The 22908-nt window shown below is 38.4% G+C and overlaps 1 protein-coding gene across 8 annotated transcripts in view; it reads right to left on the reverse strand.

Annotated features, from left to right (window-relative positions):
• Positions 1 to 22908, reverse strand: part of GOLGA4 (golgin A4) — a 128312-nt gene that overhangs the window by 68462 nt on the left and 36942 nt on the right. For 7 of the 8 annotated variants that reach the window (XM_047740732.1, XM_047740766.1, XM_047740756.1 and 4 more), the window contains 8 exons: positions 17177 to 17491; positions 14249 to 14296; positions 10821 to 10877; positions 4973 to 5071; positions 4285 to 4414; positions 2983 to 3170; positions 2609 to 2692; positions 125 to 272 (listed from right to left, as the gene is read on the reverse strand). In XM_047740732.1, coding sequence (XP_047596688.1) covers positions 125 to 272; positions 2609 to 2692; positions 2983 to 3170; positions 4285 to 4414; positions 4973 to 5071; positions 10821 to 10877; positions 14249 to 14296; positions 17177 to 17491 — 1069 coding nt within the window. The remainder of the gene's footprint in view (positions 1 to 124; positions 273 to 2608; positions 2693 to 2982; positions 3171 to 4284; positions 4415 to 4972; positions 5072 to 10820; positions 10878 to 14248; positions 14297 to 17176; positions 17492 to 22908) is intronic. The other variant, XM_047740740.1, reaches the window with a different exon arrangement.

Below are 22908 nucleotides of genomic sequence, written 5' to 3' on the forward strand. Positions count from 1 at the left end.
AGTATCTTATCTAGAATCTCTGTATCAGTATCAATATTTAACTAATTTTTCTAAATGTTGGCTGGTCAGCACTTTACATGACTTTTGAGTTCTAACATAAAACAAATAACCCCTGAGTTCTTACCAGCTCTTTCAGACTTTTCTTTCTGTTCCCGTAACTCTTCTCCCTGGGTAGTCATCTGTTTGATGCGACTGCGGAGTTGAGCAATTTCTTCTTCTTTCATTTCCAGGGTTTCATGCATCTGACGTTTTGTCTCTGCTATTACCATTCCCTAAACAGAAGTGCAGACACTAAAGCATTTGTATAACAAAACTGCACCATCAACAGCACATATCAAACTTACTTAAAAGGCAGAAAACATAGTATTTCTCACTAAGTACAGCAGAAGAATGATTTTAGTATTTCACAAACTAAAGTCTGTGTTCTGCACTCCATACTACACTACATAGTATAACAACACTGGTTACCTGGCAGATCAGGGTTATTTGTTAATACAAAAATTATTTTAATAGTAAGTTTAGTCTTTTAAAAACACATTTTAAAGAATTACTTTATACTCTTTCTATAAATATTGGATATAATTTTCCCTTAGTAAACAGTTTATAATAAACAAAATACAGTCTTTTGTACTTGGCTCAGGGCCACCACGAACTATGTTACTGATCTGTGCTGGGACATGGGGAGAGCCTCAGAGGCTACTGAGAGTGGAAGGTTACTGCTGCCACAAAGATGGGCCAAGACTGGTACAGATCAACCTGCTTTTTCTCTTGTGACAGTCTCTGGTCCCACTGCCACTCCTCACTACTATCAGTGAGCCACCCCCATTCCTCCAATTTGCTACCTGCTACTGTCTTCCCACTCTCTGGATAATCTACACATAATATGAAGGTCACTATGGGGGTAAAGGAATCAAATATTAAAACCTGAATCAGTCACTTGCGACTAACAAGAAACAGGGTAGTTTGACTTGTCTCTTGAAAAATAAGATTTTGTGACAGCTATTTTATGGGTCTTAAGATTATCACTTTACTTACAGGGTTCATCAAACCTTGCTTTAGGGTATGACTCTTTCAGATGGCTCATATTAATGGACAGATAAAAACCAGGTAAGTGGGGATTACACAAAATTTCAAAACAAGATCGCTGGCCTTCAGTTTCTTCAAAAACCAAATCACAATGGAGAAAAAGACACACGGAGAGAGAGAAAGAGGCAATGGAACCTATACATTAAAAGAAGTCTTAAGAGTCATATCAACCAATTACAATGAAAGAAACTTACTTAGATCTTGATTCATAAAAATGGAAAAAAGTATGAGACAAAGGGCAAATCTGAAACTGACAAGATAGTTGATGGTATTAAGGAATTAAGTTTTTTTTTTTTTTAAGATTTTATTTATTCATTTTACAGACAGAGATCACAAGTAGGCAGAGAGGCAGGCAGAGAGAGAGAGGAGGAAGCAGGCTCCCTGGTGAGCAGAGAGCCCGACGTGGGGCTCGATCCCAGGACCCTGGGAACATGACCCGAGCTGAAGGCAGCGGCTTTAACCCACTGAGCCACCCAGGCGCCCCAGGAATTAAGTTTTTAGATGTGATCATGATAATGTAGTTACAATTTTATAAAAGTAAAGAGTACTTTAAAACTACTTCAAAATACTTATGTACGAAATTATGAGATTTCTTGGCTTTGCTCTACAACAAAGTAAATTCTGGGTTGAGGATAATAAGGGCTGGGCATGTACAGATAAAACATTAGCCCTGAGATGTTAACTGCTGAAGCTGGGTGGTGAGTTCACTTTTTTTAAGTGGGCCTTCATGAAGTGTATGGAGTAGACTCCAGCAAAATAACATCACAGAATGAAGATTGCTAACACATTCAAAAGCAGAACAGTTCTGACATGTTCTTAATTGCATGGCCACTTAAAATACTATAGCTGCCAAGTAGCGTAAGGAAGAAAATGTGAACCACTGGAAGCTGCTTTAGAAAGAGAACCCAAGAATTTGGGGCTGAAAGACTCAGCCCAAAAGCGTTTGCCCATGAATTTTCAGTTGCCTCTGCTACCATAGCCACAGCTGCCGCTCTAACTGTACATTACCAATCTCACCTGAAATGAATCCCAAAATCCATTTGCAGAAACTTCTCTTTATGCTAATATAACACTACCACTTCTTCAGTTTAGGCAATTTATCTGAGAGATTAATCTGTTTCCGTTGAAGACAATACTTAATATTATTCACATTGAGTAGTGTCTTAACTATAAAAAATACAACTTTTCTCTAAAAAGTAGTTAGGTACTGTGAACAGATTTCTTTTTCAACAGTTATTCCAATCTATAAATCAAAATGCTGAGTGGGATTTAAAAAAATCACAGAGAATCAGCTTCACATGATACATAATTAACGGTAATCATTATTTAAATTTCAAAATTACAACAAAACGTTTTTCATGGAAGCAACTACAACAGCTTTGGCAGGCGAGAATTCTACCACTGAACCACCAATGCCTACAACAGCTTTGGAAAGCATAAGCCTTAATGCTTCTAACTGCTTCCAAAATGGAATTCTGGGGCCCCCTGACAAATTTTAGTATCATAAGGTTTATTGGTTTACCTTATCTTGTTCAAGCTGTTCAATTAAGTTCTTTGCATCACGCAACTGAGTGATAAGTTTAGTCTTCTCAGCCATATGAAGCTCCTAAAAAAATTTTAAAAATTCATTTCCATCTCTAATAAAGCTTCTCCTCATATGAGAACTCTAAACATTTTATCTAATTTAGGTATTTCTCAGTCCAGTAAGAGCAAAGTATACAGGACATCTGGAAAGGAAGGTGCAAGTGCTACGAAGCCCAGGGCACTTGGGAGTCGTCTCCATGCTGTCTGCGGAGGAAGGGGAAGGCTCCGCAGAGGAGGGAGATGCAGGCCACGCTGGGACCTGTGGATCTAGCCTTACAGGGTTACATAAACCAAACTCATTTGCTCTTTTACCTTCATCTTTTCTAGCTCTTGGAGCCTTTCATCTAGTTGTTCTTGCAGGGCTTCTTTCTCACTGGTTAACAGCGCACACTGTTCCTTATGGGACTGAATTGTTTCCTTACATCGCTGCAGAAGATTCTCTTGCCGCTTAACTCTCTGCTGAAGTACCTCCAGTGTTTTAGCAGAAGCTCCATCTACCACTATCAACAATAAAGCAGCAAAAGCAGGGGTGGTCAGTAAGGAATAGAAGGGCTCCCTGGGAACAGTTACTCCGTTAGTACACAGGGGTGTATTCTCACCCCAATGCTCTGCTATCCTCTGAGACGAAGAAGGGAGGGCTACCCTGCCCACTCTCAAGTCTCACCATTTGGATGATCTGTATCCAAAGAAGCTGAGGAGCACAGTCACATCCCTAGGGTTCAGCCCCGCCCCAAATGGCACAAAACCCTCAGTAGTCAACTAACATTAACTGAATTCGCCCTGCTTAGAAGACAGTTTGATGACCATCTTTTGTTATCCAAAAGTGCCCTCTGTGTCCTGGCTCCCACCACAAAAAGATTAATAAAGAATTTTTTCCAATGAATTCTAATCTGTCCTGAGAGGAGTGACTGGTTAAGTACAGCTTTCTACATTCTCCATACATTTATGAGTTAAGTTTTCATACCCCAAGGGAATCTCAGGACCCTTTGCAGCCTGGTTACTTAGATAGCTGCTCAGCACCTTGCTCTGGCTCTGGCTGGACTAAAAGTTTATCATAAATATCTTTGAGAGAAAAAGCCAGTAAATAAAAAGTGGGAATTTTACTAAATATGTGCCTTAAAGCCTCAAAGAGTATGGAAGCTGTAACTGGATTTTGAAACAAAATTTAGCTATTTCTTCCTTTCTAACTAGAAAGCAAATAATAAAATCAGATATCTTTGAATGTAGAAGTATGTAAGTAGTATTATAACGGAAATAGCCAAACAATGAAAAGAGCAAATTCATTAATCTTAAACAGAACTGACCTGTTTATATGAAATCTAGCTACTGCTATCAATAGAATAGTGTAATATAATGAATTTTAGTATAAGTGCTGCTGAAGAGAACACTAGAATGAATTGTAATTACAATGAAAACATGGTGCTACTCACAGACTTTCAAGTTTTAAAACAATAACTTAGCTTTGTTCTCTTGAAGAACAAGCCAAGAAACAAAACGACAAAAACTCCTGCATCTTCCTGGAGGACACTTCCACCTCAGCCCACATCATGCCCTGGAAACTGTCAACATCCTTCTCCAGTTTTTAATTTAACATTTGGACAAGATGAAGCTTACCTACTGGTTCTATATCACTGTCTGTGTTCTCTTTAGAGACACCTTCAGCCTGTGGTTCCATCTGAGGGAAAGGTTTAGGTAAATCAATATTCATCGGGCCATTTCGTAACCGCTGTTTCAGCAGAGAAACCTGAAAAAGAAATGTACCTTAGGAAAAAAAATGAGGGGCACCTGGGTGGCTCAGTTGGTTAAGTATCTGATTCCAGGTTTTGGCTCAGGTCATGATCTCAGGATTGTGAGAGTAAACCCTGCTTCTGGCTCTTTGCTGGGCATGGCGCCTGCTTAAGATTCTCCCTCCCCTTTGTGTGGACCCACCCCACTCAACTCTCACACACTCACTGTCTCTCTAAAATAAAGAGAGAGAGAGAGAGAAACTACACAGTAGTACTTTCTTTAAAGCACAGAGGGGACAGAGCAAAAGATATTCTTTTTCACTATACTAGGGGGAAAAATCAAAATAAAATGTTTACTCCCAATGCAGCTGATTTTATATTTGCTATTTTCAATGATATCATAGTTAGCCAAAAGACACAATACATTAAAAAATTATACTGAAATATAACTAAGGAAAATCAAGAGTTTTAAAAATAGGCCATTTTGTAACATCTGGAACTTATGAGATATCCTATCAAAACCCCTTAATTCTTCTTTATCTATAAATGCCACTCTTTTTCTTTTAATCTTTTACCTGAGTCTGGAGAACACTAATATGCTGATCTTTTTCCTCTAAAGATGCATCAAACTCCTCTTGGAGATGCTTTTTTGCTTGCTGATCCATTTGGAGCTCCTAAAACACAAAGTTTTATAAGTAGTTTTCAATAAAAAACAAAAATACAAGCTTGAAGCTTTCAAAGTTTAAGAACATGATCAATCCAGATTTGCATTTTTCTTAAGACAAGGCATCAACATAATAATTAGAGAAGAATCAGCAGGTAAAACATTGGTATTAATCCCAGCGGGTAATTTTGGTCCTTAAATAATATGAGATCCAAGAAAAGAAAGTGCATTTTTAGAGCTGTAATGACTGCTCTGTAATGATAATGTGGAGAGGATAAAACAATCAATTAAGATTAAAAAAAAACTTTGGGGCTCCTGGGTGGCTCAGTGGGTTAAAGCCTCTGCCTTCGGCCCAGGTCATGATCCCAGGGTCCTGGGATCGAGCCCCACATCGGGCTCTCTGCTCAGAGGGAGCCTGCTTCCTCCTCTCTCTCTGCCTGCCTCTCTGCCTACTTGTGATCTCTGTCAAACAAATAAATAAAATCTAAAAAAAAAAAAAAAGATTAAAAAAAACTTTATCCTACTTTAAGACATCTTACTACTTGTGCTACCTTATATGCACTTGATCTGAAACTACATTATTTTATACGATAGCCATAGCCAATAGAAACTTTCTCCTCCCAATACACAAAAGCAGTCAATAGCCAAAGTCAGAAGATTCCTCCTCTGTAAAAATTTTTTAAAAAGGCTGAACTAGTTGACCACCAAACAGAAAAATTCCAAGTTCCCGAAATTACTTAGAATGTTAATTTCTTTAGGTCATTAATGACCCTTTCTCACTAAAACACTAAAGCACTAGCTGTCCTCTATTCTCCCCCACACCAACACTGCCCCAAGATCCCATTTGTACTGTTCCTCTCACTAAAGACTCCTGGCTCAAACAGCAGTAGTCACCAAATGCCAGTCTTTGAATCAGGACAGGACAAGAATGAAGTCTACACTGATCCATGGTGAACAAGCAGAAAGCCAACAGAGAGAGTTTTTCTTTCATTTAAACAACTGTCCTCTACTCTGAGAATATGTCCTTCCTAGTCTTTTTTTGTTATTAAAAAAAAATTATTTTTCAGGGCGCCTACCTGGCTCAGTTAGAAACGCATGTGAATCTTGATTCCGGGATCCTGAGATGGGTATAGAAATTACTTAAAAATTAAAAAAAAAAAAAAAAAAAACCCACAAACTTTCTTTCATGAAATAATGACAACAAAAGAATTTGGTTTCTTCTTCTCAACATCCTTACTTGAAAAAATAAAAGTCTGCAGCTCTGGGGTGCCTGGGGCTCAGCTGGTTGAGCGTCAGGCTCTTGGTTTCAGCTCAGTTCAGTGGCAAGTCTACCTGAGATTCTCTCTCTCTTCCTCTGCCTCTGTCCCACCCCCACATATATTCACTCTCTCTCAGGCTTGCTCTCAAATAAATAAATAAATAAAATTTTAAAAGGAAGTTTGCAGGACTATGACAATTCTCCTTTCCCCCATATCCAGAAGGAACCAGAAGGTAGTTTTTCAGTCCATGAAATCCGTAAGTCTAGAAAGCACTGTTCTTTATGACTTTGCACAGAACAATTCTTTAGTATAAAACAGCTACACATCTCCTGCACATCTCTTAAAATTCATTTCTTCTAAATAATTTTTCTACATCCTACCATACTAGACTCTGTTACACACCATCCTTAACAACAACAAAAATTCCTCAATTTATATGATGATTTTCAGGCTTTAAATAGTTTCATCTCCCCATGTAAATACGAAGTCGTTGGATGCAATGGCAGCATCTTTTTTTTTTTTTTTTAAAGATTTTATTTATTTATTTGACAGAGAGAAATCACAAGTAGGCAGAGAGAGAGGAGGAAGCAGGCTCCCCGCTGAGCAGAAAGCCCGATGCGGGGCTTGAACCCAGGACCTGGGATCATGACCTGAGCCGAAGGCAGCGGCTTAACCCACTGAGCCACCCAGGCACCCCACAATGGCAGCATCTTATAAACCTTTCTTCTTCTCTCTCCCCCTGCTATCTTAGCCTATTCTACCATTAAGTACTCCATAAACAGTAAAGACTACAATTACTAAGGAACTTAAGAACTGTCTACTTATATCCCAACTAGAGCCCACAGGCTGGCTAGCCAACTGTCCAACACTTTCATGATAGTGATCTCACTAGCTCTAGAACTAGACTCTACTATCTAGAGTCAATTCCTACTTTAAAAATTTCTTCTGATTAGACTTTAAGTGTATGTCTATCCTATTTCAACTTTTTAGCACAATAATAATAAATGGCTATCTAATACTACTAAATATAACAACTAATTCAATAATGTTCCTTTTGTAACCATTCAGACTATTTCCAAATTTTGGAAACCCTGGAATTAACATTTTTATGCATATAATTTGCAAGGTCTTTCTGTTTATATCCTTAGAGAAAAATCCTGATATGTAGAATGCATCAAATACATTCACTGTTTAACTATTTTTTATCTCGGCCCTATGCTACCCACTATGTTCATATGTGTTTCAAGCCGCAAAAAAATGAACCCTCCCTCCCTGAAGTTAGCTTTGAGAACAGCAGTTGCTCATAACCAGCTACACCTGGGTGAACCCAGAAAAAGAACATACCATGCATGGATAGAAGGACAGAGAAAGGAGGAAATAGCTAAGACAATGTCTTCATTTATTCCCCATTTAACTGGCCTTAAAAGGAAATCAGAGAACCCTATCTACTTAGATGAGGTCACAATTTTCATAGCTTCTCATAGTATGATATTCCTATTTAATACCTGTTGATATTAAGATTAAAAATCAGGCGAAGGGGGCGCCTGGGTGGCTCAGTGGGTTAAGCCTCTGCCTTCAGCTCAGGTCATGATCCCAGGGTCCTGGGATCGAGCCACGCATTGGGCTCTCTGCTCAGCAGGGAGCCTGCCTCCCCCTCTCTCTCTGCCTGCCTCTCTGCCTACTTGTGATCTCTGTCTGTCAAATAAATAAATAAAATCTTTAAAAAAAAAATCAGGCGAAGAAAATTACAGTGTATCTGCTGGATATGTTTTTACTTACCTTTTTACTTCTTTATCTGATTCATTACCAAATATCTAATATGCTAGAAATTAACAGAAGACATAATATTTGCCTATACAGAACTGTTGTTTTGTTTTGTTCCCCAGAAAATATTAGGAGAGATGTTCATGGATTAAACTCATGCATATACTCATAACAACATGAGGAAGATATAAAATACGAAGGACTATTTTCTGAAAAAAATTTTTTTTCTTTTTACTACCCCTAGTATTTGTTAGTTGTTTATTTATAAAGGGAAACTATTCCATAACCAAACACAGGTCAGTGACAAACTTCCATGGAACTCAACCCAAAGAAATTCTTTACATTCCAGAATTATTTTACACCCTGAGAGATACAAGTCTTCTTCATCTCCTCAAACTCTTTCATGGAATCATAATTTCTGTAGAAATCTGCATATGCCTTCTTTCTTGCTTTGGCCACAGCAAACTTACAGAAAGCTCCTATCCCCAGGGATACAATGAATGCTCCAACAATATCAAATCACAGTCATTTGTCCAGAAGGTCTCCCATCTGAGGTTTTGTCAAAGCACTGGAAGTCAAGGTAGTTATTCTCAACACCAACCTCAAACCTAACATCTTTCCTGATGCCTTGACTAACCTGACATAACAAAATAAGGAACATTATACTGTTTTGCCCCAGTCTAAGTCAATAAAATACTAACGAAACAGTATGTAACTTCTATTCAGACTTTAATTCCAAAGAAACAAAACATTTTATGACATATAGCACTCTGAATGTTTAAATACTAATCATGATTTAATGGGTTATACTATTTAGTTGAAGGAAATTTTTTTTTTTTTTGTGAACAAAATTTAAAATACCCAGACCCTCACTTATCTACCTAGTACTCACATATAAATTACTGAATAAATCTCTGTTCATGTAACCACAACCAGGATTATGGTTCAGAAATATATCTTAGCTACTACAAAAACGGTATAGATATGCACCGAAAGGCAAATTTACTACATGGCCTCTAGACCCCTTATTTCTCCTCCTTTCCCTTATTAACTGTCTCCTGGCCATTTCATTGATTATAGTCTTGACTAAAGGCAGTGTGGTAGGCAGAATATGGCCCCAAAGATTCTAAATCCTAATCCTGGAAACTGGAACATATTAGGAGAATTTGCAGATGTGATCAAATTAAGAGCTTTGAAATAAGGAGATTATCCTGGATTTGGGGGCCCAATCTAATCACATGGGTCCTTAAAAATGAGAACCTTTGCCAACTGAGTTCAGAGAGAAGGGGAGGAGTGATTATGGTAGAATGGCAGAGATGCAACACTGATAGCTTTGAAGATGGAGGAAAGAGGCTATGCATCAGAGGATGCAGCAGCCTCTAGAAGCCGGAAATGGCAAAGAAACAGACTGTCTCCTTGAACCTGCATTAGGGAACCCAACTGACACCTTAATTTTAGCCTGGTAAGACTTGTGTCAAATTTCTGAGATTTGTGTTGTTTTAAGCCACTAAGTTTGTGGCAATTTGCTGCAGCAGCATAGCAAACTAATACAAGTAGGCAGCTAATAAAAAAGAACTAAAACTTGTCATTCTGTGGCTCTGACAAGTACGTCCTAAGAGGGTTTTCTTAAGGGTTAAAAGGGAAAGAATACATATGTAATGGCTTATGATCTAACAGTATAGTATGGAAAAAGATTTTTAAAGGTGGAAAAACAAATAGCATATAAAAATTTATTTAACTAATATCAGTAATCATAATTGATGGTGATAGTATTAGTATTGTTATTCTAAGAGTGTTGTGTTTATAATGCTGGAATAAGGCAAATGAGTAATTTTGGGTCTTCTCATTTATCTTCAGGTTCTTTAATAGATGGCCTATAAGGAAAAGGGATGCAGGGGGAACATATAGAGTTAAGGAGACTTAAAAGATATATCAAAACAATTTTTATAAGGGCAAGACTATAGTACCTAGAAGCAAACATTTCGGTGATAAAACCTTAGAGATACAAGGAAGCACAACAAAAGTCAGTAGTTATTTTTGGAGAAAGGGAGGTGCTGTGACTGGATTGGGAAACACAGAGAGACTCTCAGGGTGACTGGCAACACTCTATTTCTTGACCATGGTGGTTACAATAGTGTTTACCATACACATATGAGCTATATATTTTTGTACACAATTTTCTATATTTGTTGTACTTTACAATTAAAAGGCATCACAATGTTTAAGTGATACAGCAACACCACAGAATCCTACCCTCTAGCCAATATAAGCCAATAATTTCCATCCTTCTCAAGACAGGAGCAAAAACAAGTCAAGTATGATTCCAAGTGATATATATTTGCCTGAACTATAATATGTCACTGTAAAAATTACCTCCCAAAATTACAAGGAACATAATTTTTATTTAATTTTATCAAGACTGTTGGTTAGGAAAAATGAAAAGAAGCCTCAAATACCTAATAGAAGAGACAAGTTAGCCTCAAAAGTTGCCACTGTCAGCTGGCAACTGATATCCTGCTGCTAAACAAGGCATTCTTATGTCATAAATTCCACCAGCATATATTATAGAGAAATCACAGAAATAAAGTCCATAAAAGTCGATCTCTGGCCTTAAGCATTGGGCTGTTTGGTTTTTACTACAATTAACGAAGTGTATATGAAACTATCCCAACAAGTTTAAGAGTTGTGATAAATATGAGAAATTGAATTCTCAAAGTATTTATCACTACAACTTACCTCTCTTAACTCTCCAATTCTCCGAAGTGCTTTATCCTGACTCTGACTTAATATACCCTTTAATTTTAAAAAGAAAAAAAAAAAAGCTGGTTCAAACAACTGCATGACATAGTAATGAAAAGCAAGTAAAAAAGAGCACATGTCACTGAACTTTATACATTCTTTACACTGGGACTGGGCAACCACAGTTCTCTACCGCCCCTTAGTGGTAAAATTACATACATCTAGAAATAAAAATCCAAAGACCATTCAGAGACACACAAACAGGGTACCCCCAGACACTAGGAGTAAGTAGGAATAAGATGAACTTTTTGAGTATGAATTTATGGACAATTAATAGAATGGATTAAATCAGAGTTACCCTCCATTTCAAAAGACCTTATGTTTAAGAAAACATTGTCAAAAAAACTAAAAACTATTTGTAATAACTTAATTTTTTTATTAACATATAATGTATTTATTTGCTTCAGGGGTACAGGTCTGTGAACCATCAGTCTTACACAATCCACAGCTCTCAACATAGCACATACCCTCCCAAATAGACATAACTCAGCCACCTTATCCTCCCCCTCCCCCTCAGTAACCCTGTTTGTTTCCTGAAATTAAGAGTCTCTTATGGTTTGTCTCCCTCCTGAGTTACTTTTTATGTCATTTTTTTCCCTCCCTACCCCCCACAGCCCCTTCGCACTGCCTCTCAAATTCCTCATATCAGAGAGATCATATGATAATTGCCTTTCTCTGACTTATTTTGCTTAGCATAATACCCTCTAGTTCCATCCACGTCATTGCAAATGGCAAGATTTTGGGTTTTTTGATGGCTGCATATGTAACAACTTAATTTTCACACTTGTTATGGACAATGAGAACACTGAATCAGCAATAAATAACTGGTGTTACCCTTCTGAACTGATAATACTCCAGACCAAAGCCAGGAAGTTTAATGTTGTACTTAATGGAGATTATTTATGGCAGATTAAATATTTTAAGATAATGTACATGGGGAAATTAATTTTACCAAAACTCACTTTCTAAATAACTTTTTGTTATGTAATTAACGTCTTTAGATGGGACAAAATGCTAAACTCTTTAAAATAACTTTTACTGTAAAAAAAAAAAGACTATATTTTTATGCATGATTTTCTATATCTCTTAGCATTAAAAGATTTTAAAACGTTTATGATAAGTGATACAGCAGAGATACAGAATGCCAACACCTAACAAATGTAAGAACATAATTCTCCATCCTTCTCAGGACAGAAGCAGAAATTAATAAAGCATTATTTTTTTTAAATGACAAAGTACATCTTAATTTTATTTTAGTTTTTTCAGTGTTCTAAGATTCATTTTTTATGCACCACACCCAGTGCTCCATGCAATATGTGCCCTCCTTAATAAAACATTATTTTAAATGATAAATATTTATATATCTTAGCACAGTAAACTTATGACACTGTTCAAAGTAGAGTGGATACTTCCCTTTAGCTCTGACCTGTGAATTATCACCTGGGATACCCTGGTGGGAAATGTCTAGCCACGGAACAGGGTGACTGGGGGGTCGAGGTGGGTCACCCAGAAGAGCTTAATAGCTTCCGCTCTTTCCACATACATGACCAAGAGCTTTACAAGAAGCATCCTCAGAAAAAAAGAGAGAGGATGCTTGTATTCACACCTTGGTAGAATGATAAGGAACAGAAATGTCTGCAGGTATTTCAAAAACAGAAGGGAAAGTTTAGGAAGGTTGTATGTCCCTAGCCCTAAAACAAAGATACAACCTGCAGATCGAGACACTAGAGCATGTTTGAAAGAGGCAAACATGCCTTAAATCCAAACTTCTTGAACACTGCAGGGATTCAAAACTCAAAAAAGCCCATCCCTACCAGAGGTAAAATCTCTGGGCTTTTTCACTCACTCTCTTTATTAAAATCCCCAGTAGTAAAATACATTAAATACATCGATCACATGGAGAATTATTAAAAGTAAGAATATATGCTGATATCCAAAATCTATAAAGAACTCAAACTCGACACACAGAACAGATAATCACATCAAAAAATGGGCAGAAGACATGAACAGACACTTCTCCAAAGAAGACATACAAATGGCTGACACATGAAAAAATGTTCATCGTCACTAGCCATCAGGGAGATTCAAATCAAAAACCACACTGAGGGGTGCCTGGGTGGCTCAGTGGGTTAAGCCTCTGCCTTCAGCTCAGGTCATGATCTCAGGGTCCTGGAATCGAGTCCCGCATCGGGCTCTCTGCTTTGCAGGGAGCCTACTTCCTCCTCTCTCTCTGCCCTGCCTCTCTGCCTACTTGTGATCTCTCTCTGTCAAATAAATAAATAAAATCTTAAAAAAAAAAAAGAAAAACCACACTGAGATACCACCTTACACCAGTGAGAATGGCCAAAATTAACAAGACAGGAAACAACAAGTGTTGGAGAGGACATGGAGGAAGGGGAACCCTCTTACACTGTTGGTGGGAATGCAAGTTGGTATAGCCACTTTGGAAAACAGTGTGGAGATTCCTTAAGAAATTAAAAATAGAGCTTCCCTATGACCCTGCCATTGTACTACTGGGTATTTACCCCAAAGATACAGATGTAGTGAAAAGAAGGGCCACCTGTACCGCAATGTTCATAGCAACAATGGCCACAGTTGCCAAACTGTGGAAAGAACAAAGATGCCCTTCAACGGACGAATGGATAAAGAAGATATGGTCATATATACAATGGAGCATTATGCCTCCATCAGAAAGGATGAATACCCAACTTTTATAATCAACATGGACGGGACTGGAAGATATTATGCTGAGTGAAATAAGTCAAGCAGAGAGAGTTAAGTATCATATGGTTTCAATAACTTGTGGAGCATAAAGAAGAACATGGAGGACATGGGGAAATGGAGAGGAGAAGTGAGATGGGGGAATTTGATGGGGAGACAAACCATGAGAGACTGTGGACTCTGAGAAACAAACTGAGGGTTTTGGAAGGGAGGAGGTGGGGATTGGGTGAGCCTGGTGGTGGGTATTATGGAGGGCACGTATTGCATGGAGCACTGGGTGTGGTGCATAAACAAAGAATTTTGGAACACTGAAAAGAAATAAAATAAAAAATAAAAGGTTGCTCTGGGGAAAAAAAAAAAGTAAGGGTCAGAACTATTTTACTATAAGTCTCTAGTTTTTAAATTATGAATGAATCGGGGCACCTGGGTGGCTCAGTGGGTTAAGCAGAGGCTTTGGCTTGGGTCATGATCTCAGGGTCCTGGAATCGAGCCCCACATAGGGCTCTCTGCTCAGCAGGGAGCCTGCTTCCCCCTCTCTCTCTGCCTGCCTCTCTGCCTACTTGTGATCTCGCTCTCTGTCAAATAAATAAAATCTTTTAAAAAAATTATGCATGAATTAATATCACAGCCAAGATATCACTTACTTGTAACTTTTTCTTCTCTCTCTGAAGAGTCTGAAAAGCTGTAACAAGCTAAAATAAAGACAAAGTCACCAATAACATCAGTCATTCCTAATATTCTAAATTCTGCTAAAATATCTTTATAAAAGTAAAAATAATAAACAAATCGGAAGAATCCTTTTATAGATAATTCAACCTAGTTAGATGCACATACAATCAAAACAAACATAAGAAGTAAGTTTCTGAAAAGTAAAATGTAACTTGACTACAAAATTAAGGTATTATATCTGTACATGATCTCACCTCAGACACATACGTCTTTAAATTTCACTACTTAAGGGCACCTGGGTGGCTCAGTCAGTTGAGCATCTGATGCTTGGTTTCAGCTCAGGTCATGATCTCAGGGTCGTGGAACTGAGCCCCATAATGGGCTCCACACTCAGTGGGGAGTCTGTTTGAGAGTCTCTCTCTCCCTCTCTCCCTCCGGCACCCCCTCCCCCACTGCTCGTACTCTCTCTCTCTTCCTCTCTCTCTCTCAAATAAATAGAATATTTAAATTTCAGCACTTAATTACGAATGGGGTATGGATTAAAGCATCCCCAGGGAGCTTGCTAGGAAGAGAAATTTTGAGGTCCCACCCCAGACTAAGTGAATGAGACTAGGGGTTGGGGGACAGGATACATGTTTATTTAGCAGGTTCATCAGGTGATTTTTTGGGCTATTACGCACAATGTAATTAATCTCTAAAGTCTCTGATTATAGGAACTATGACTACGGCTGGGTAAAAATCTGAGGAAGGGAACTTATAACCAACAGATGAAAACTGGTAATTTTGGTCCTAAAGAGATGTTTAAATATTTAACCCCAGTAAATAAGATACTTGAACATTCTAGCACAACCTGATGAAATTATGGATTAACCAATCTTTTAACTTATTAATTAGCATTATTCCTCTGAAAATTAGGCACATGGCTCCACTGAATTATTTGGACCCACTTCAGAAGTATGAGAGGACTCTGAAGACATAGGCTACAGCTTTAGGGGAAGAAGTACTTCCCTATTCTGAGCCTTGCCTTTCCCTTGGAAGGTTGCTGTGTGCCACAAACACATTTGCTGATGTCTTGAGTTGAGAGGCAGGCAGCAATGGAAGGTGAGTCCGGCAATAAAGAAGAAAAAAGTTCTGCCAAAGACCATGATCCTCTTCCTCTTATTACCTTAACATATGTATTCTTATTACTGGATAGGAAAATGGTACTCAAAAACCAGGGAGTAGGACAGGTGGAAGAGCAGCCCAACAATTAGATGTCACTTATAGCACCATGTTATCCTGGTTACCTACAGTGGCAAGGACTACAGAGACAAAGACTACATGCTCTCTTCATTCCTAATAAGCTGCATGACTTGACCTGGGGCAGCACAGAAGAGTGGAAACCACCAGAAAGACCTAAAATCAAATCCACAGTCTGTCATTTGCTACCTGTGTGACTTTAAGCACATAACTTAATCTCTATGATTAAGTATCTACGAGTCTCTAATCCCTCTTCTACAAAACAGAGATAATTAATATCTACTTCACAGAGATGGTGTAAAACTCAATGGCACTATAAATATAAAATGCAGTGTCTTGCACTGCATTTAAATACTATACTACTGCCCCAGCTTCAAACTTAAGAAGCCATGGGTAAGTCAACAACAACAAATAATTCAGGACGATTATCTATTATTAACATGGATAGAAATAAAAAATAAATGGGGCACCTGGGAGGCTCAGACGGTTAAGCATCTAACTCCTGATTTTGGCTCAGGTCATGATCTCTGCATCAGGAGATCAAGCCCCACCTCAGGGTCTGTGCTCAGCAGGGAGTCTGCCTGAGATTCCTCTCCCTCTTCCCTTCCCCCAGCTCTCTCACTCTCAAATAAATAAATCTTTTTAAAAAAAATAATACATTTAAAGGAAAAATTTGCCCAATTCCACAAGTACCTCATGAAATAGATAGCTTTAATGCTGTTTACATCTCTAGATTCCAGCAGCTGATAGATTTTTTCGTCTAATACTTTCTATTTTGTCAGTACTTTATAGTTTTAAAAAGGTATTTTGTAGGTTTCTGTTGTTATTTTTGGCTGCAGGATAAAACTACGCATACTGCAGTCATAACTGGAAATACAAGTTATGGGTAACTTTATATACGAACCTTGACCTTTATTATTCATTAATTAAAATTAACTGCAATGCTGGGTTACAAATTGTTAAGACAATAAAACATTATGCATTGTCTTTAAAAAAAAATTCATGGGCAACTCGCTCTTGATAAGGCTTTCCTAAAGATAAATTGTTTTAACTACACAGGGCAACTTATACAATTCAGCCCAAGAGGACAAACAGAAAAGAGAGATGGGGCAGGACTACAACCTCTCTTAGACCACACAAAGTCATCCTCAAGGGGTTTAGCAGTTAAAGACTCATCTGAGGGAAAGTTTAAATGTCGATATAACGAGCGTGAACCAGATGTGTCAGAAAATCCGACTACCTAAAACATGACAGGGGTTAGTGTAATGGAAATCTGGCTGGCAGAAGAAGTCATTTTGGAACCACAACATTTAAGAGGAAGAACAAGGGAGGAAATGTGAGAAGGAAAGATGATGTACTGTGCACTGAGTATCCAAGCAACACTGGAGATAAGGGCTGGGGGAAAAAAGAGGCATAGAATGTGCAAACCAGAAAGCTATAAACAATGACCTTCTCCAAAAATTTTACTAAAGGTTTTGCCAAAGGGCTTCTGTTCACCTGAAAATCTCCTAACTGGATAATGCCACGGACTACCCACCCTTCACTAATCAGTGCATCTAGGGAATCAACAGTTTAGACAACCACAAGAGTAAAAACCATACAGTAACATGAATCAGAAAACAATGGGGAAACTTTATATAGAGGCAAAAAAATCATGCTCCTACCTCAGAATATTTTCCTTTGTAGCTACTCAATCTTCGTTCCATTCTTCGCAACCACTGAATCAACTGTTCCTTGCTGAGACTGTCTAAATTAGGGAGCGGGTCTTCTGGCTCACTCTCCATATCAGAAGATGGATCAAAGGTGGCCACAGAGCAGTCCAGGTCAAATCGATTCAGGGACTCTCTAGAAGACGTTCGTACCAAAGACTCTTTAGAAGAAGATCGGAAGAGAGATTCCTTTAGGGGACTTCGAAACAAAGACTCCATGGAAGGCACCCGGAGCTGGAGCTTCTGTGCAAAAGACTGCATGTCACCAGACTGCAACCAAAACCCAACAAAACCTGGTTAAAACGCACATTTAAACTTTCAGTATTCCCTAACACCATCAGTAATCTATTAAAAGTTCTAACAAATTCAATTTATATTCTTGACATTGTACATAACACATGCTTTCTGAAAAACAAGAGACATCTGGTTACTTCTGAAAAAGCACTGGACCTGGAGTCAGAGCACTCAGGTATAGGTCCCAGGTTGGTCACCGAGCAGTGGAACACGCCTCACTAAGTCACCGTCCCTTCAGTTTGCACATCTGTAAAAGAGACGGATGCCATACTTTCCCAGATGACATCACAGCTATGCTGTGAGGATTCGTCCCCTCAACTGTAAGATCCTTGGAAGCAGTGGTATCTGTATCCGCAGTACATACCCAGCACCTAAAAGGGGAGTATATAATATGAATTGTGTGGCTGAAGTCAAGTGGGCTTTACCTTGAGTCTGTTTGGAGGTGCTGATTCATCACTCCCTTCAACAAAGGAGGGGAATGGAGGAAGGGTGAGGGTAATGCTTAGTGAGCCCACTTTGTTCAATAACAGAACGCTAGGCAGAGCTGACTAGTGACATCCAGCTCTGCTCGAATTATCATTCTGTCTAATGGGAATAAAAATAAGCATTAAAAAATCAGGGAGGCGGGGCACCTGGGTGGCTCAGTGGGTTTAGTCTCTGCCTTCGGCTCAGGTCATGATCCCAGGGTCCTGGGATCAAGGCCCACATCGGGCTCTCTGCTTGGAGCCTGCTTCCACCTTTCTCTCTGCCTGCCTATCTGCCTACTTGTGATCTCTCTGTCAAATAAATAAATAAAATCTTAAAAAAAAAAATCATGGAGGACAGCTGAAAAATCTGAGCTAGAGTCCCTCTGCACAGATCAGTAAGTCTGATGTTAGAAATAGTAATAAGCAAGAGCTGTTATCCTAATTAATTTGAATAACACATTCATTTGATTAGTAACAATGAAAAACAGTATAATTCAACATGTTGTTTTAAACTGCATTTCTGCTCAAGTGACAGCAGTTAGTATTTAGCAGGTGTTTCCACTAAACTCATTCTCATTAGCAGCACAGGGTCACCTGTAAGGACCTCAGCAATGCCAGGAATGAATGCTCAGAGAAGACTGAGGTCATGTGTGGGCAAAGATTACAGGAAAACAAAATGAGTCTCTTAAGTATACAATTTTAAAAATCAAACCAAGAATACTTTACTCAAGGATTTTAGAGATTTAGTAATAGTATTAGGTAAGGTGGGAATAAGTAAGAGGGGATAACACGCCCCACCCTCTTCATATACACAGATTTATCACAGGTTGTTCGTAATAGTTAAAACTGGAAAAAAACCCAAAGGTACACCACTAGAGGATATATTATATAAATTATGATATATGAAGGGAGGTACAAAACATACTATTAAATGGGAAAAACCAAGATAGAAAACAGTATGCATACTGTGAACTAATTTTGATTTAAAGCAATTACATGTACTTTTCAATATATATACATATGTGTAAACATATGTTTATGTTCACACAAACACCCTTAGAATCAGGTCATTAAACAACAAAAGTTAACAGTGTGTGATTCTGCATGGCAAAATTTTTGGTGATTTTTTATTTTCATTTTTATTTTTTTGTACTTTCTAGGTTTGTTTTTTTCATAATGTCTAAGTTTCACCTGTATATTGGAGGAGGGGGGAGATGGAGAAAGTCTTAAGGAAGAGGACAGACCCTATGCTCAAAAACTCTGAAGAAGTCGGGACGCCTGGGTGGCTCAGTTGGTTGGGCCGCTGCCTTCGGCTCAGGTCATGATCCCAGCGTCCTGGGATGGAGTCCCACATCGGGCTCCTTGCTCATCAGGGAGCCTGCTTCTCCCTCTGCCTCTGCCTGCCATTCTGTCTGCCTGTGCTTGCTCTCTCTCCCTCTCTCTCTCTCTGACAAATAAATAAATAAAATCTAAAAAAAAAAAAAAAAAAAAAAACTCTGAAGAACTGCTTTACTGATATTCCCTTACTAGCCACTTCTGACCTAAGCCAAAACGTGCTTTTCACGTCACAGAGATAGTAAGTTGCCCTAGGACAAACAGGTAAAGCAAGTCTGAATAACACTAGAGATAACTGTTTTAGGGTCAGCCAAAAGCTAATGAACAATGTCAAAAACATGTATTTGCAAAAGCTGACACACTTAATAACTACCACCTACACCACATTTGGAAGTAACATGTTTGAGTACAGCGATTCAGCTTGTGGACTGTCAAGTAAGGGTGCCTGAGTTCAAACCCTGGCTCCACCACTATGTTCTACATGACCTTGACCAAATCACTTCACTAGTCTTATTCCCCCTCTGTAAAATGGGGATGATAAAAATAATTATATGATGATAATAGTCATACCAACCATCTCATATGGATGCCACAAGGACTAATGAGTTATTAATACATGCAAAGTGCTTACAGTATAGCAAATACTCAATAAACATTAGCAATTATCATTAATATTAGAGAAAGGAGACTAAAATAAAAAACAAAGTTACAAATAAGAATGCCATATACAAGCTTATGTGACAGACTCTTCTGATTAAAGGATGTGGTAGCTAAGAGCACAGGCTACGAAACCAAGCATCTTGGGACCAAGTCTTAGCTCTACGGCTTACTGGCAACATAACCTTGAGCAAATGACTTAACCTTCCGTGACTCTGTTTCTTCATATGTAAAATGGGGATAACAACTACACTCACCTCACAAGGTACTTGTGAGGAGTAGTAAGTCAATACATATGTAGTATTCTGAAGTATGATTGGCTTAAGGTGAACGATATATACTGGCTACCACCTGATAACCCAATCTTCCTTTCTTTCTTTTAACCAGACCCCAGTTTTGTTCAGAGTCACAATACACCCAGGTAAGAACATTCACCTTAGCAAATACAATTAAAGCCACAAGAGATACCACTGCACATCCACCAGAATGGCTGACATCGAAACTACGGAAAATACCAAGTATTGGTAAGGATGTGGAGCAGTCCACTTTAGAAAACTATCTGTCAGTATTTACTTAAACTGAACACGTGTACACAATCTGAATCAGCAATTTTGCTACTAAATATATACTTAATAGAAATATATAAATATGTCCAAGAAAAGAAAACTAGAAAGTTTATAGCAACCTTCTTCAAAATAGCCCCAAACTTGATGCTACTGTTGATGACCATGAATCACCAAATGGATAAACTGCAGTCTGTTCACCAATGGAATACTAGACAGCAATGAGAATGATTTACAACCACAACAATATAGACGAATCTCATAAATAAAGTATCAAACAAAAGAAGACAGACACAAGAGTACCCATTTTTATTGTTTACCTAAATTTCAAAAACAGGCAAAATTAACCTAGATGTCAGAAGTTACCCTTGGGAGTTAAGAGCGGGGAATGGAAGGGAGCATAAGGGCTTCCAGGATACTGATAATTTCTGTTACTTGATTTGGAGTGCTGGTTACAAAGTTTAGCCAATAATGTACACTACTGTACAACCTTCCAGGACAGGTATCATTTTCTTCATAAAAAGAAATAGGGCTTCAGTCCTTGTCTTCAGTCTTTCCTCCTGTCTAGAATGAAGATGTACTTCTTGGAGGCCAACTTGTAATTGTGAGGGTGAAAGGCAGTGGCAAGGATGTGGGGGGACAAGAGGCTAAAGGGAGAAGTGCCCTAAATCCTCAGGCCCTCTGATATGTAAAAAATTCAACTCTCACTGGGATGCCAATTGTTGTCAGGTTTCTGACACCAAAGACATTCACAGATTTATAATTCATTTTTGAAAAAAACTTTGAAGGGGGCCAGAGAAGGAGAAATGTACACACAAAAATAAATAAGAACATCAGAGTTACTTTTAATTCCTTTCTGTCTCCCATTTGACCCTGTTTTCAACCCCTCTTTTTATTCCTCTAACACTCTTCTTGTGTTACCCTTACCCTGTTTCAGCTGAATACCTGCAGCAGCCTTGTTTTCCCTTGCCTCTAATCTCTTACCCAATCTGTCCTATTGTACTGTCACCACAGAACTGTCTTCCTAAAACACCATCCAGACGATTTCATTCCAATTCTTAAACTGGATTCCCATTTAAAATAAAGTTCAAATTCCTTAGCTTACATTCAAGGTTTCCATTTCCCAAAACCCTTTTCTCTGTAAATTCACCCTTCCACGTACCAAAAACTTGAGTCGTAACAGGCAACTTCCCACCCCGAAACAAATGCATCATTGTGTGCCTCTGTACCACTGTCCATAATTTCCCCGCATAGGAAAATCCAGACATCCTTCAAAACTCAGCTCAAATGTCAGCTCTTCTAGGAAACCTAAGATCTCACTCATCAGAAGTAACTTTCGGATGGCCTTAGCTTTTACCAGAACCATTACTGGAGCACTTACTGCACTCTGACTCACCATTAGTTACTTACATGCTGGATAACAACTGAATTGTTTATGCCCCAGAATAACTACAGTGACATCACAGCACAGTGGTTAAGAACACAGACTCTGAGGGGTGCCTGGGTGGCTCAGTGGGTTAAAGCCTCTGCCTTCTTCGGCTCAGGTCACGGTCCCAAGGTCATGGGATAGAGCCCTACATCCGGCTCTCCGCTCAGCGGGGAGCCTGCTTCCCCCTCTCTCTCTGCCTGCCTCTCTGCCTACTTGTGATCTTTAAATAAGTAAATCTTTAAAAAAAAAAAAAAAAAAAAAAAAAAAAAAACCAAGAAAAGAACACAGACTCTGAACCAAATTCCCTGATTTGAATCACAGCTTTACCACTTACTAGTTTGTAGTTTTAAGGCCTCTGTGTTTCACTTTTCTCATCTATAAAATGGAAATAGTAACATACTACCTAGTAGGATTGTTATAAGAATTAAATGAATGAAGATACTTAAAATAGTGTATTATATGCAGTAAGCACTAAGTTTTTCTTTCACTATCTCTGCTACACACACCCCTACCCCAGATTTTATGCCCATTTAGAAAAGAATCCACATTCCCTAACTCTGTCTCAGCCAGAGTGCTTTCCATAAAGCTGCTGCTTAGTACACATTTGTTCAGTTATGTCTTAATCTATCAAAATGATATGATGATCTATCTATCATCATAGTATGTCTTATACTATGTCATCAGTTATGTCAATCTATCAAAATGATATGATGATCTAATAAGAGATATTTAAACATTCAATGCTTTGGTCAAAATGAGATGTATCAAACACATCATTCTACATATACAGTATATGCTATTCTAGAAATCATCATAAAGTATTAGAATACAATCTGTAACAGTCAAAAAGAAAAAGGAAGAAATGAATATACACACCACAAAAAGATTTCTACAATAATGTTTCGTAGTTCTATTCCTAACAGTCGAAAACTGGAAACAGCC

This window comes from Lutra lutra, chromosome 1 (assembly GCF_902655055.1).
Source record: "Lutra lutra chromosome 1, mLutLut1.2, whole genome shotgun sequence".
Lineage (NCBI taxonomy): Eukaryota > Metazoa > Chordata > Mammalia > Carnivora > Mustelidae > Lutra > Lutra lutra.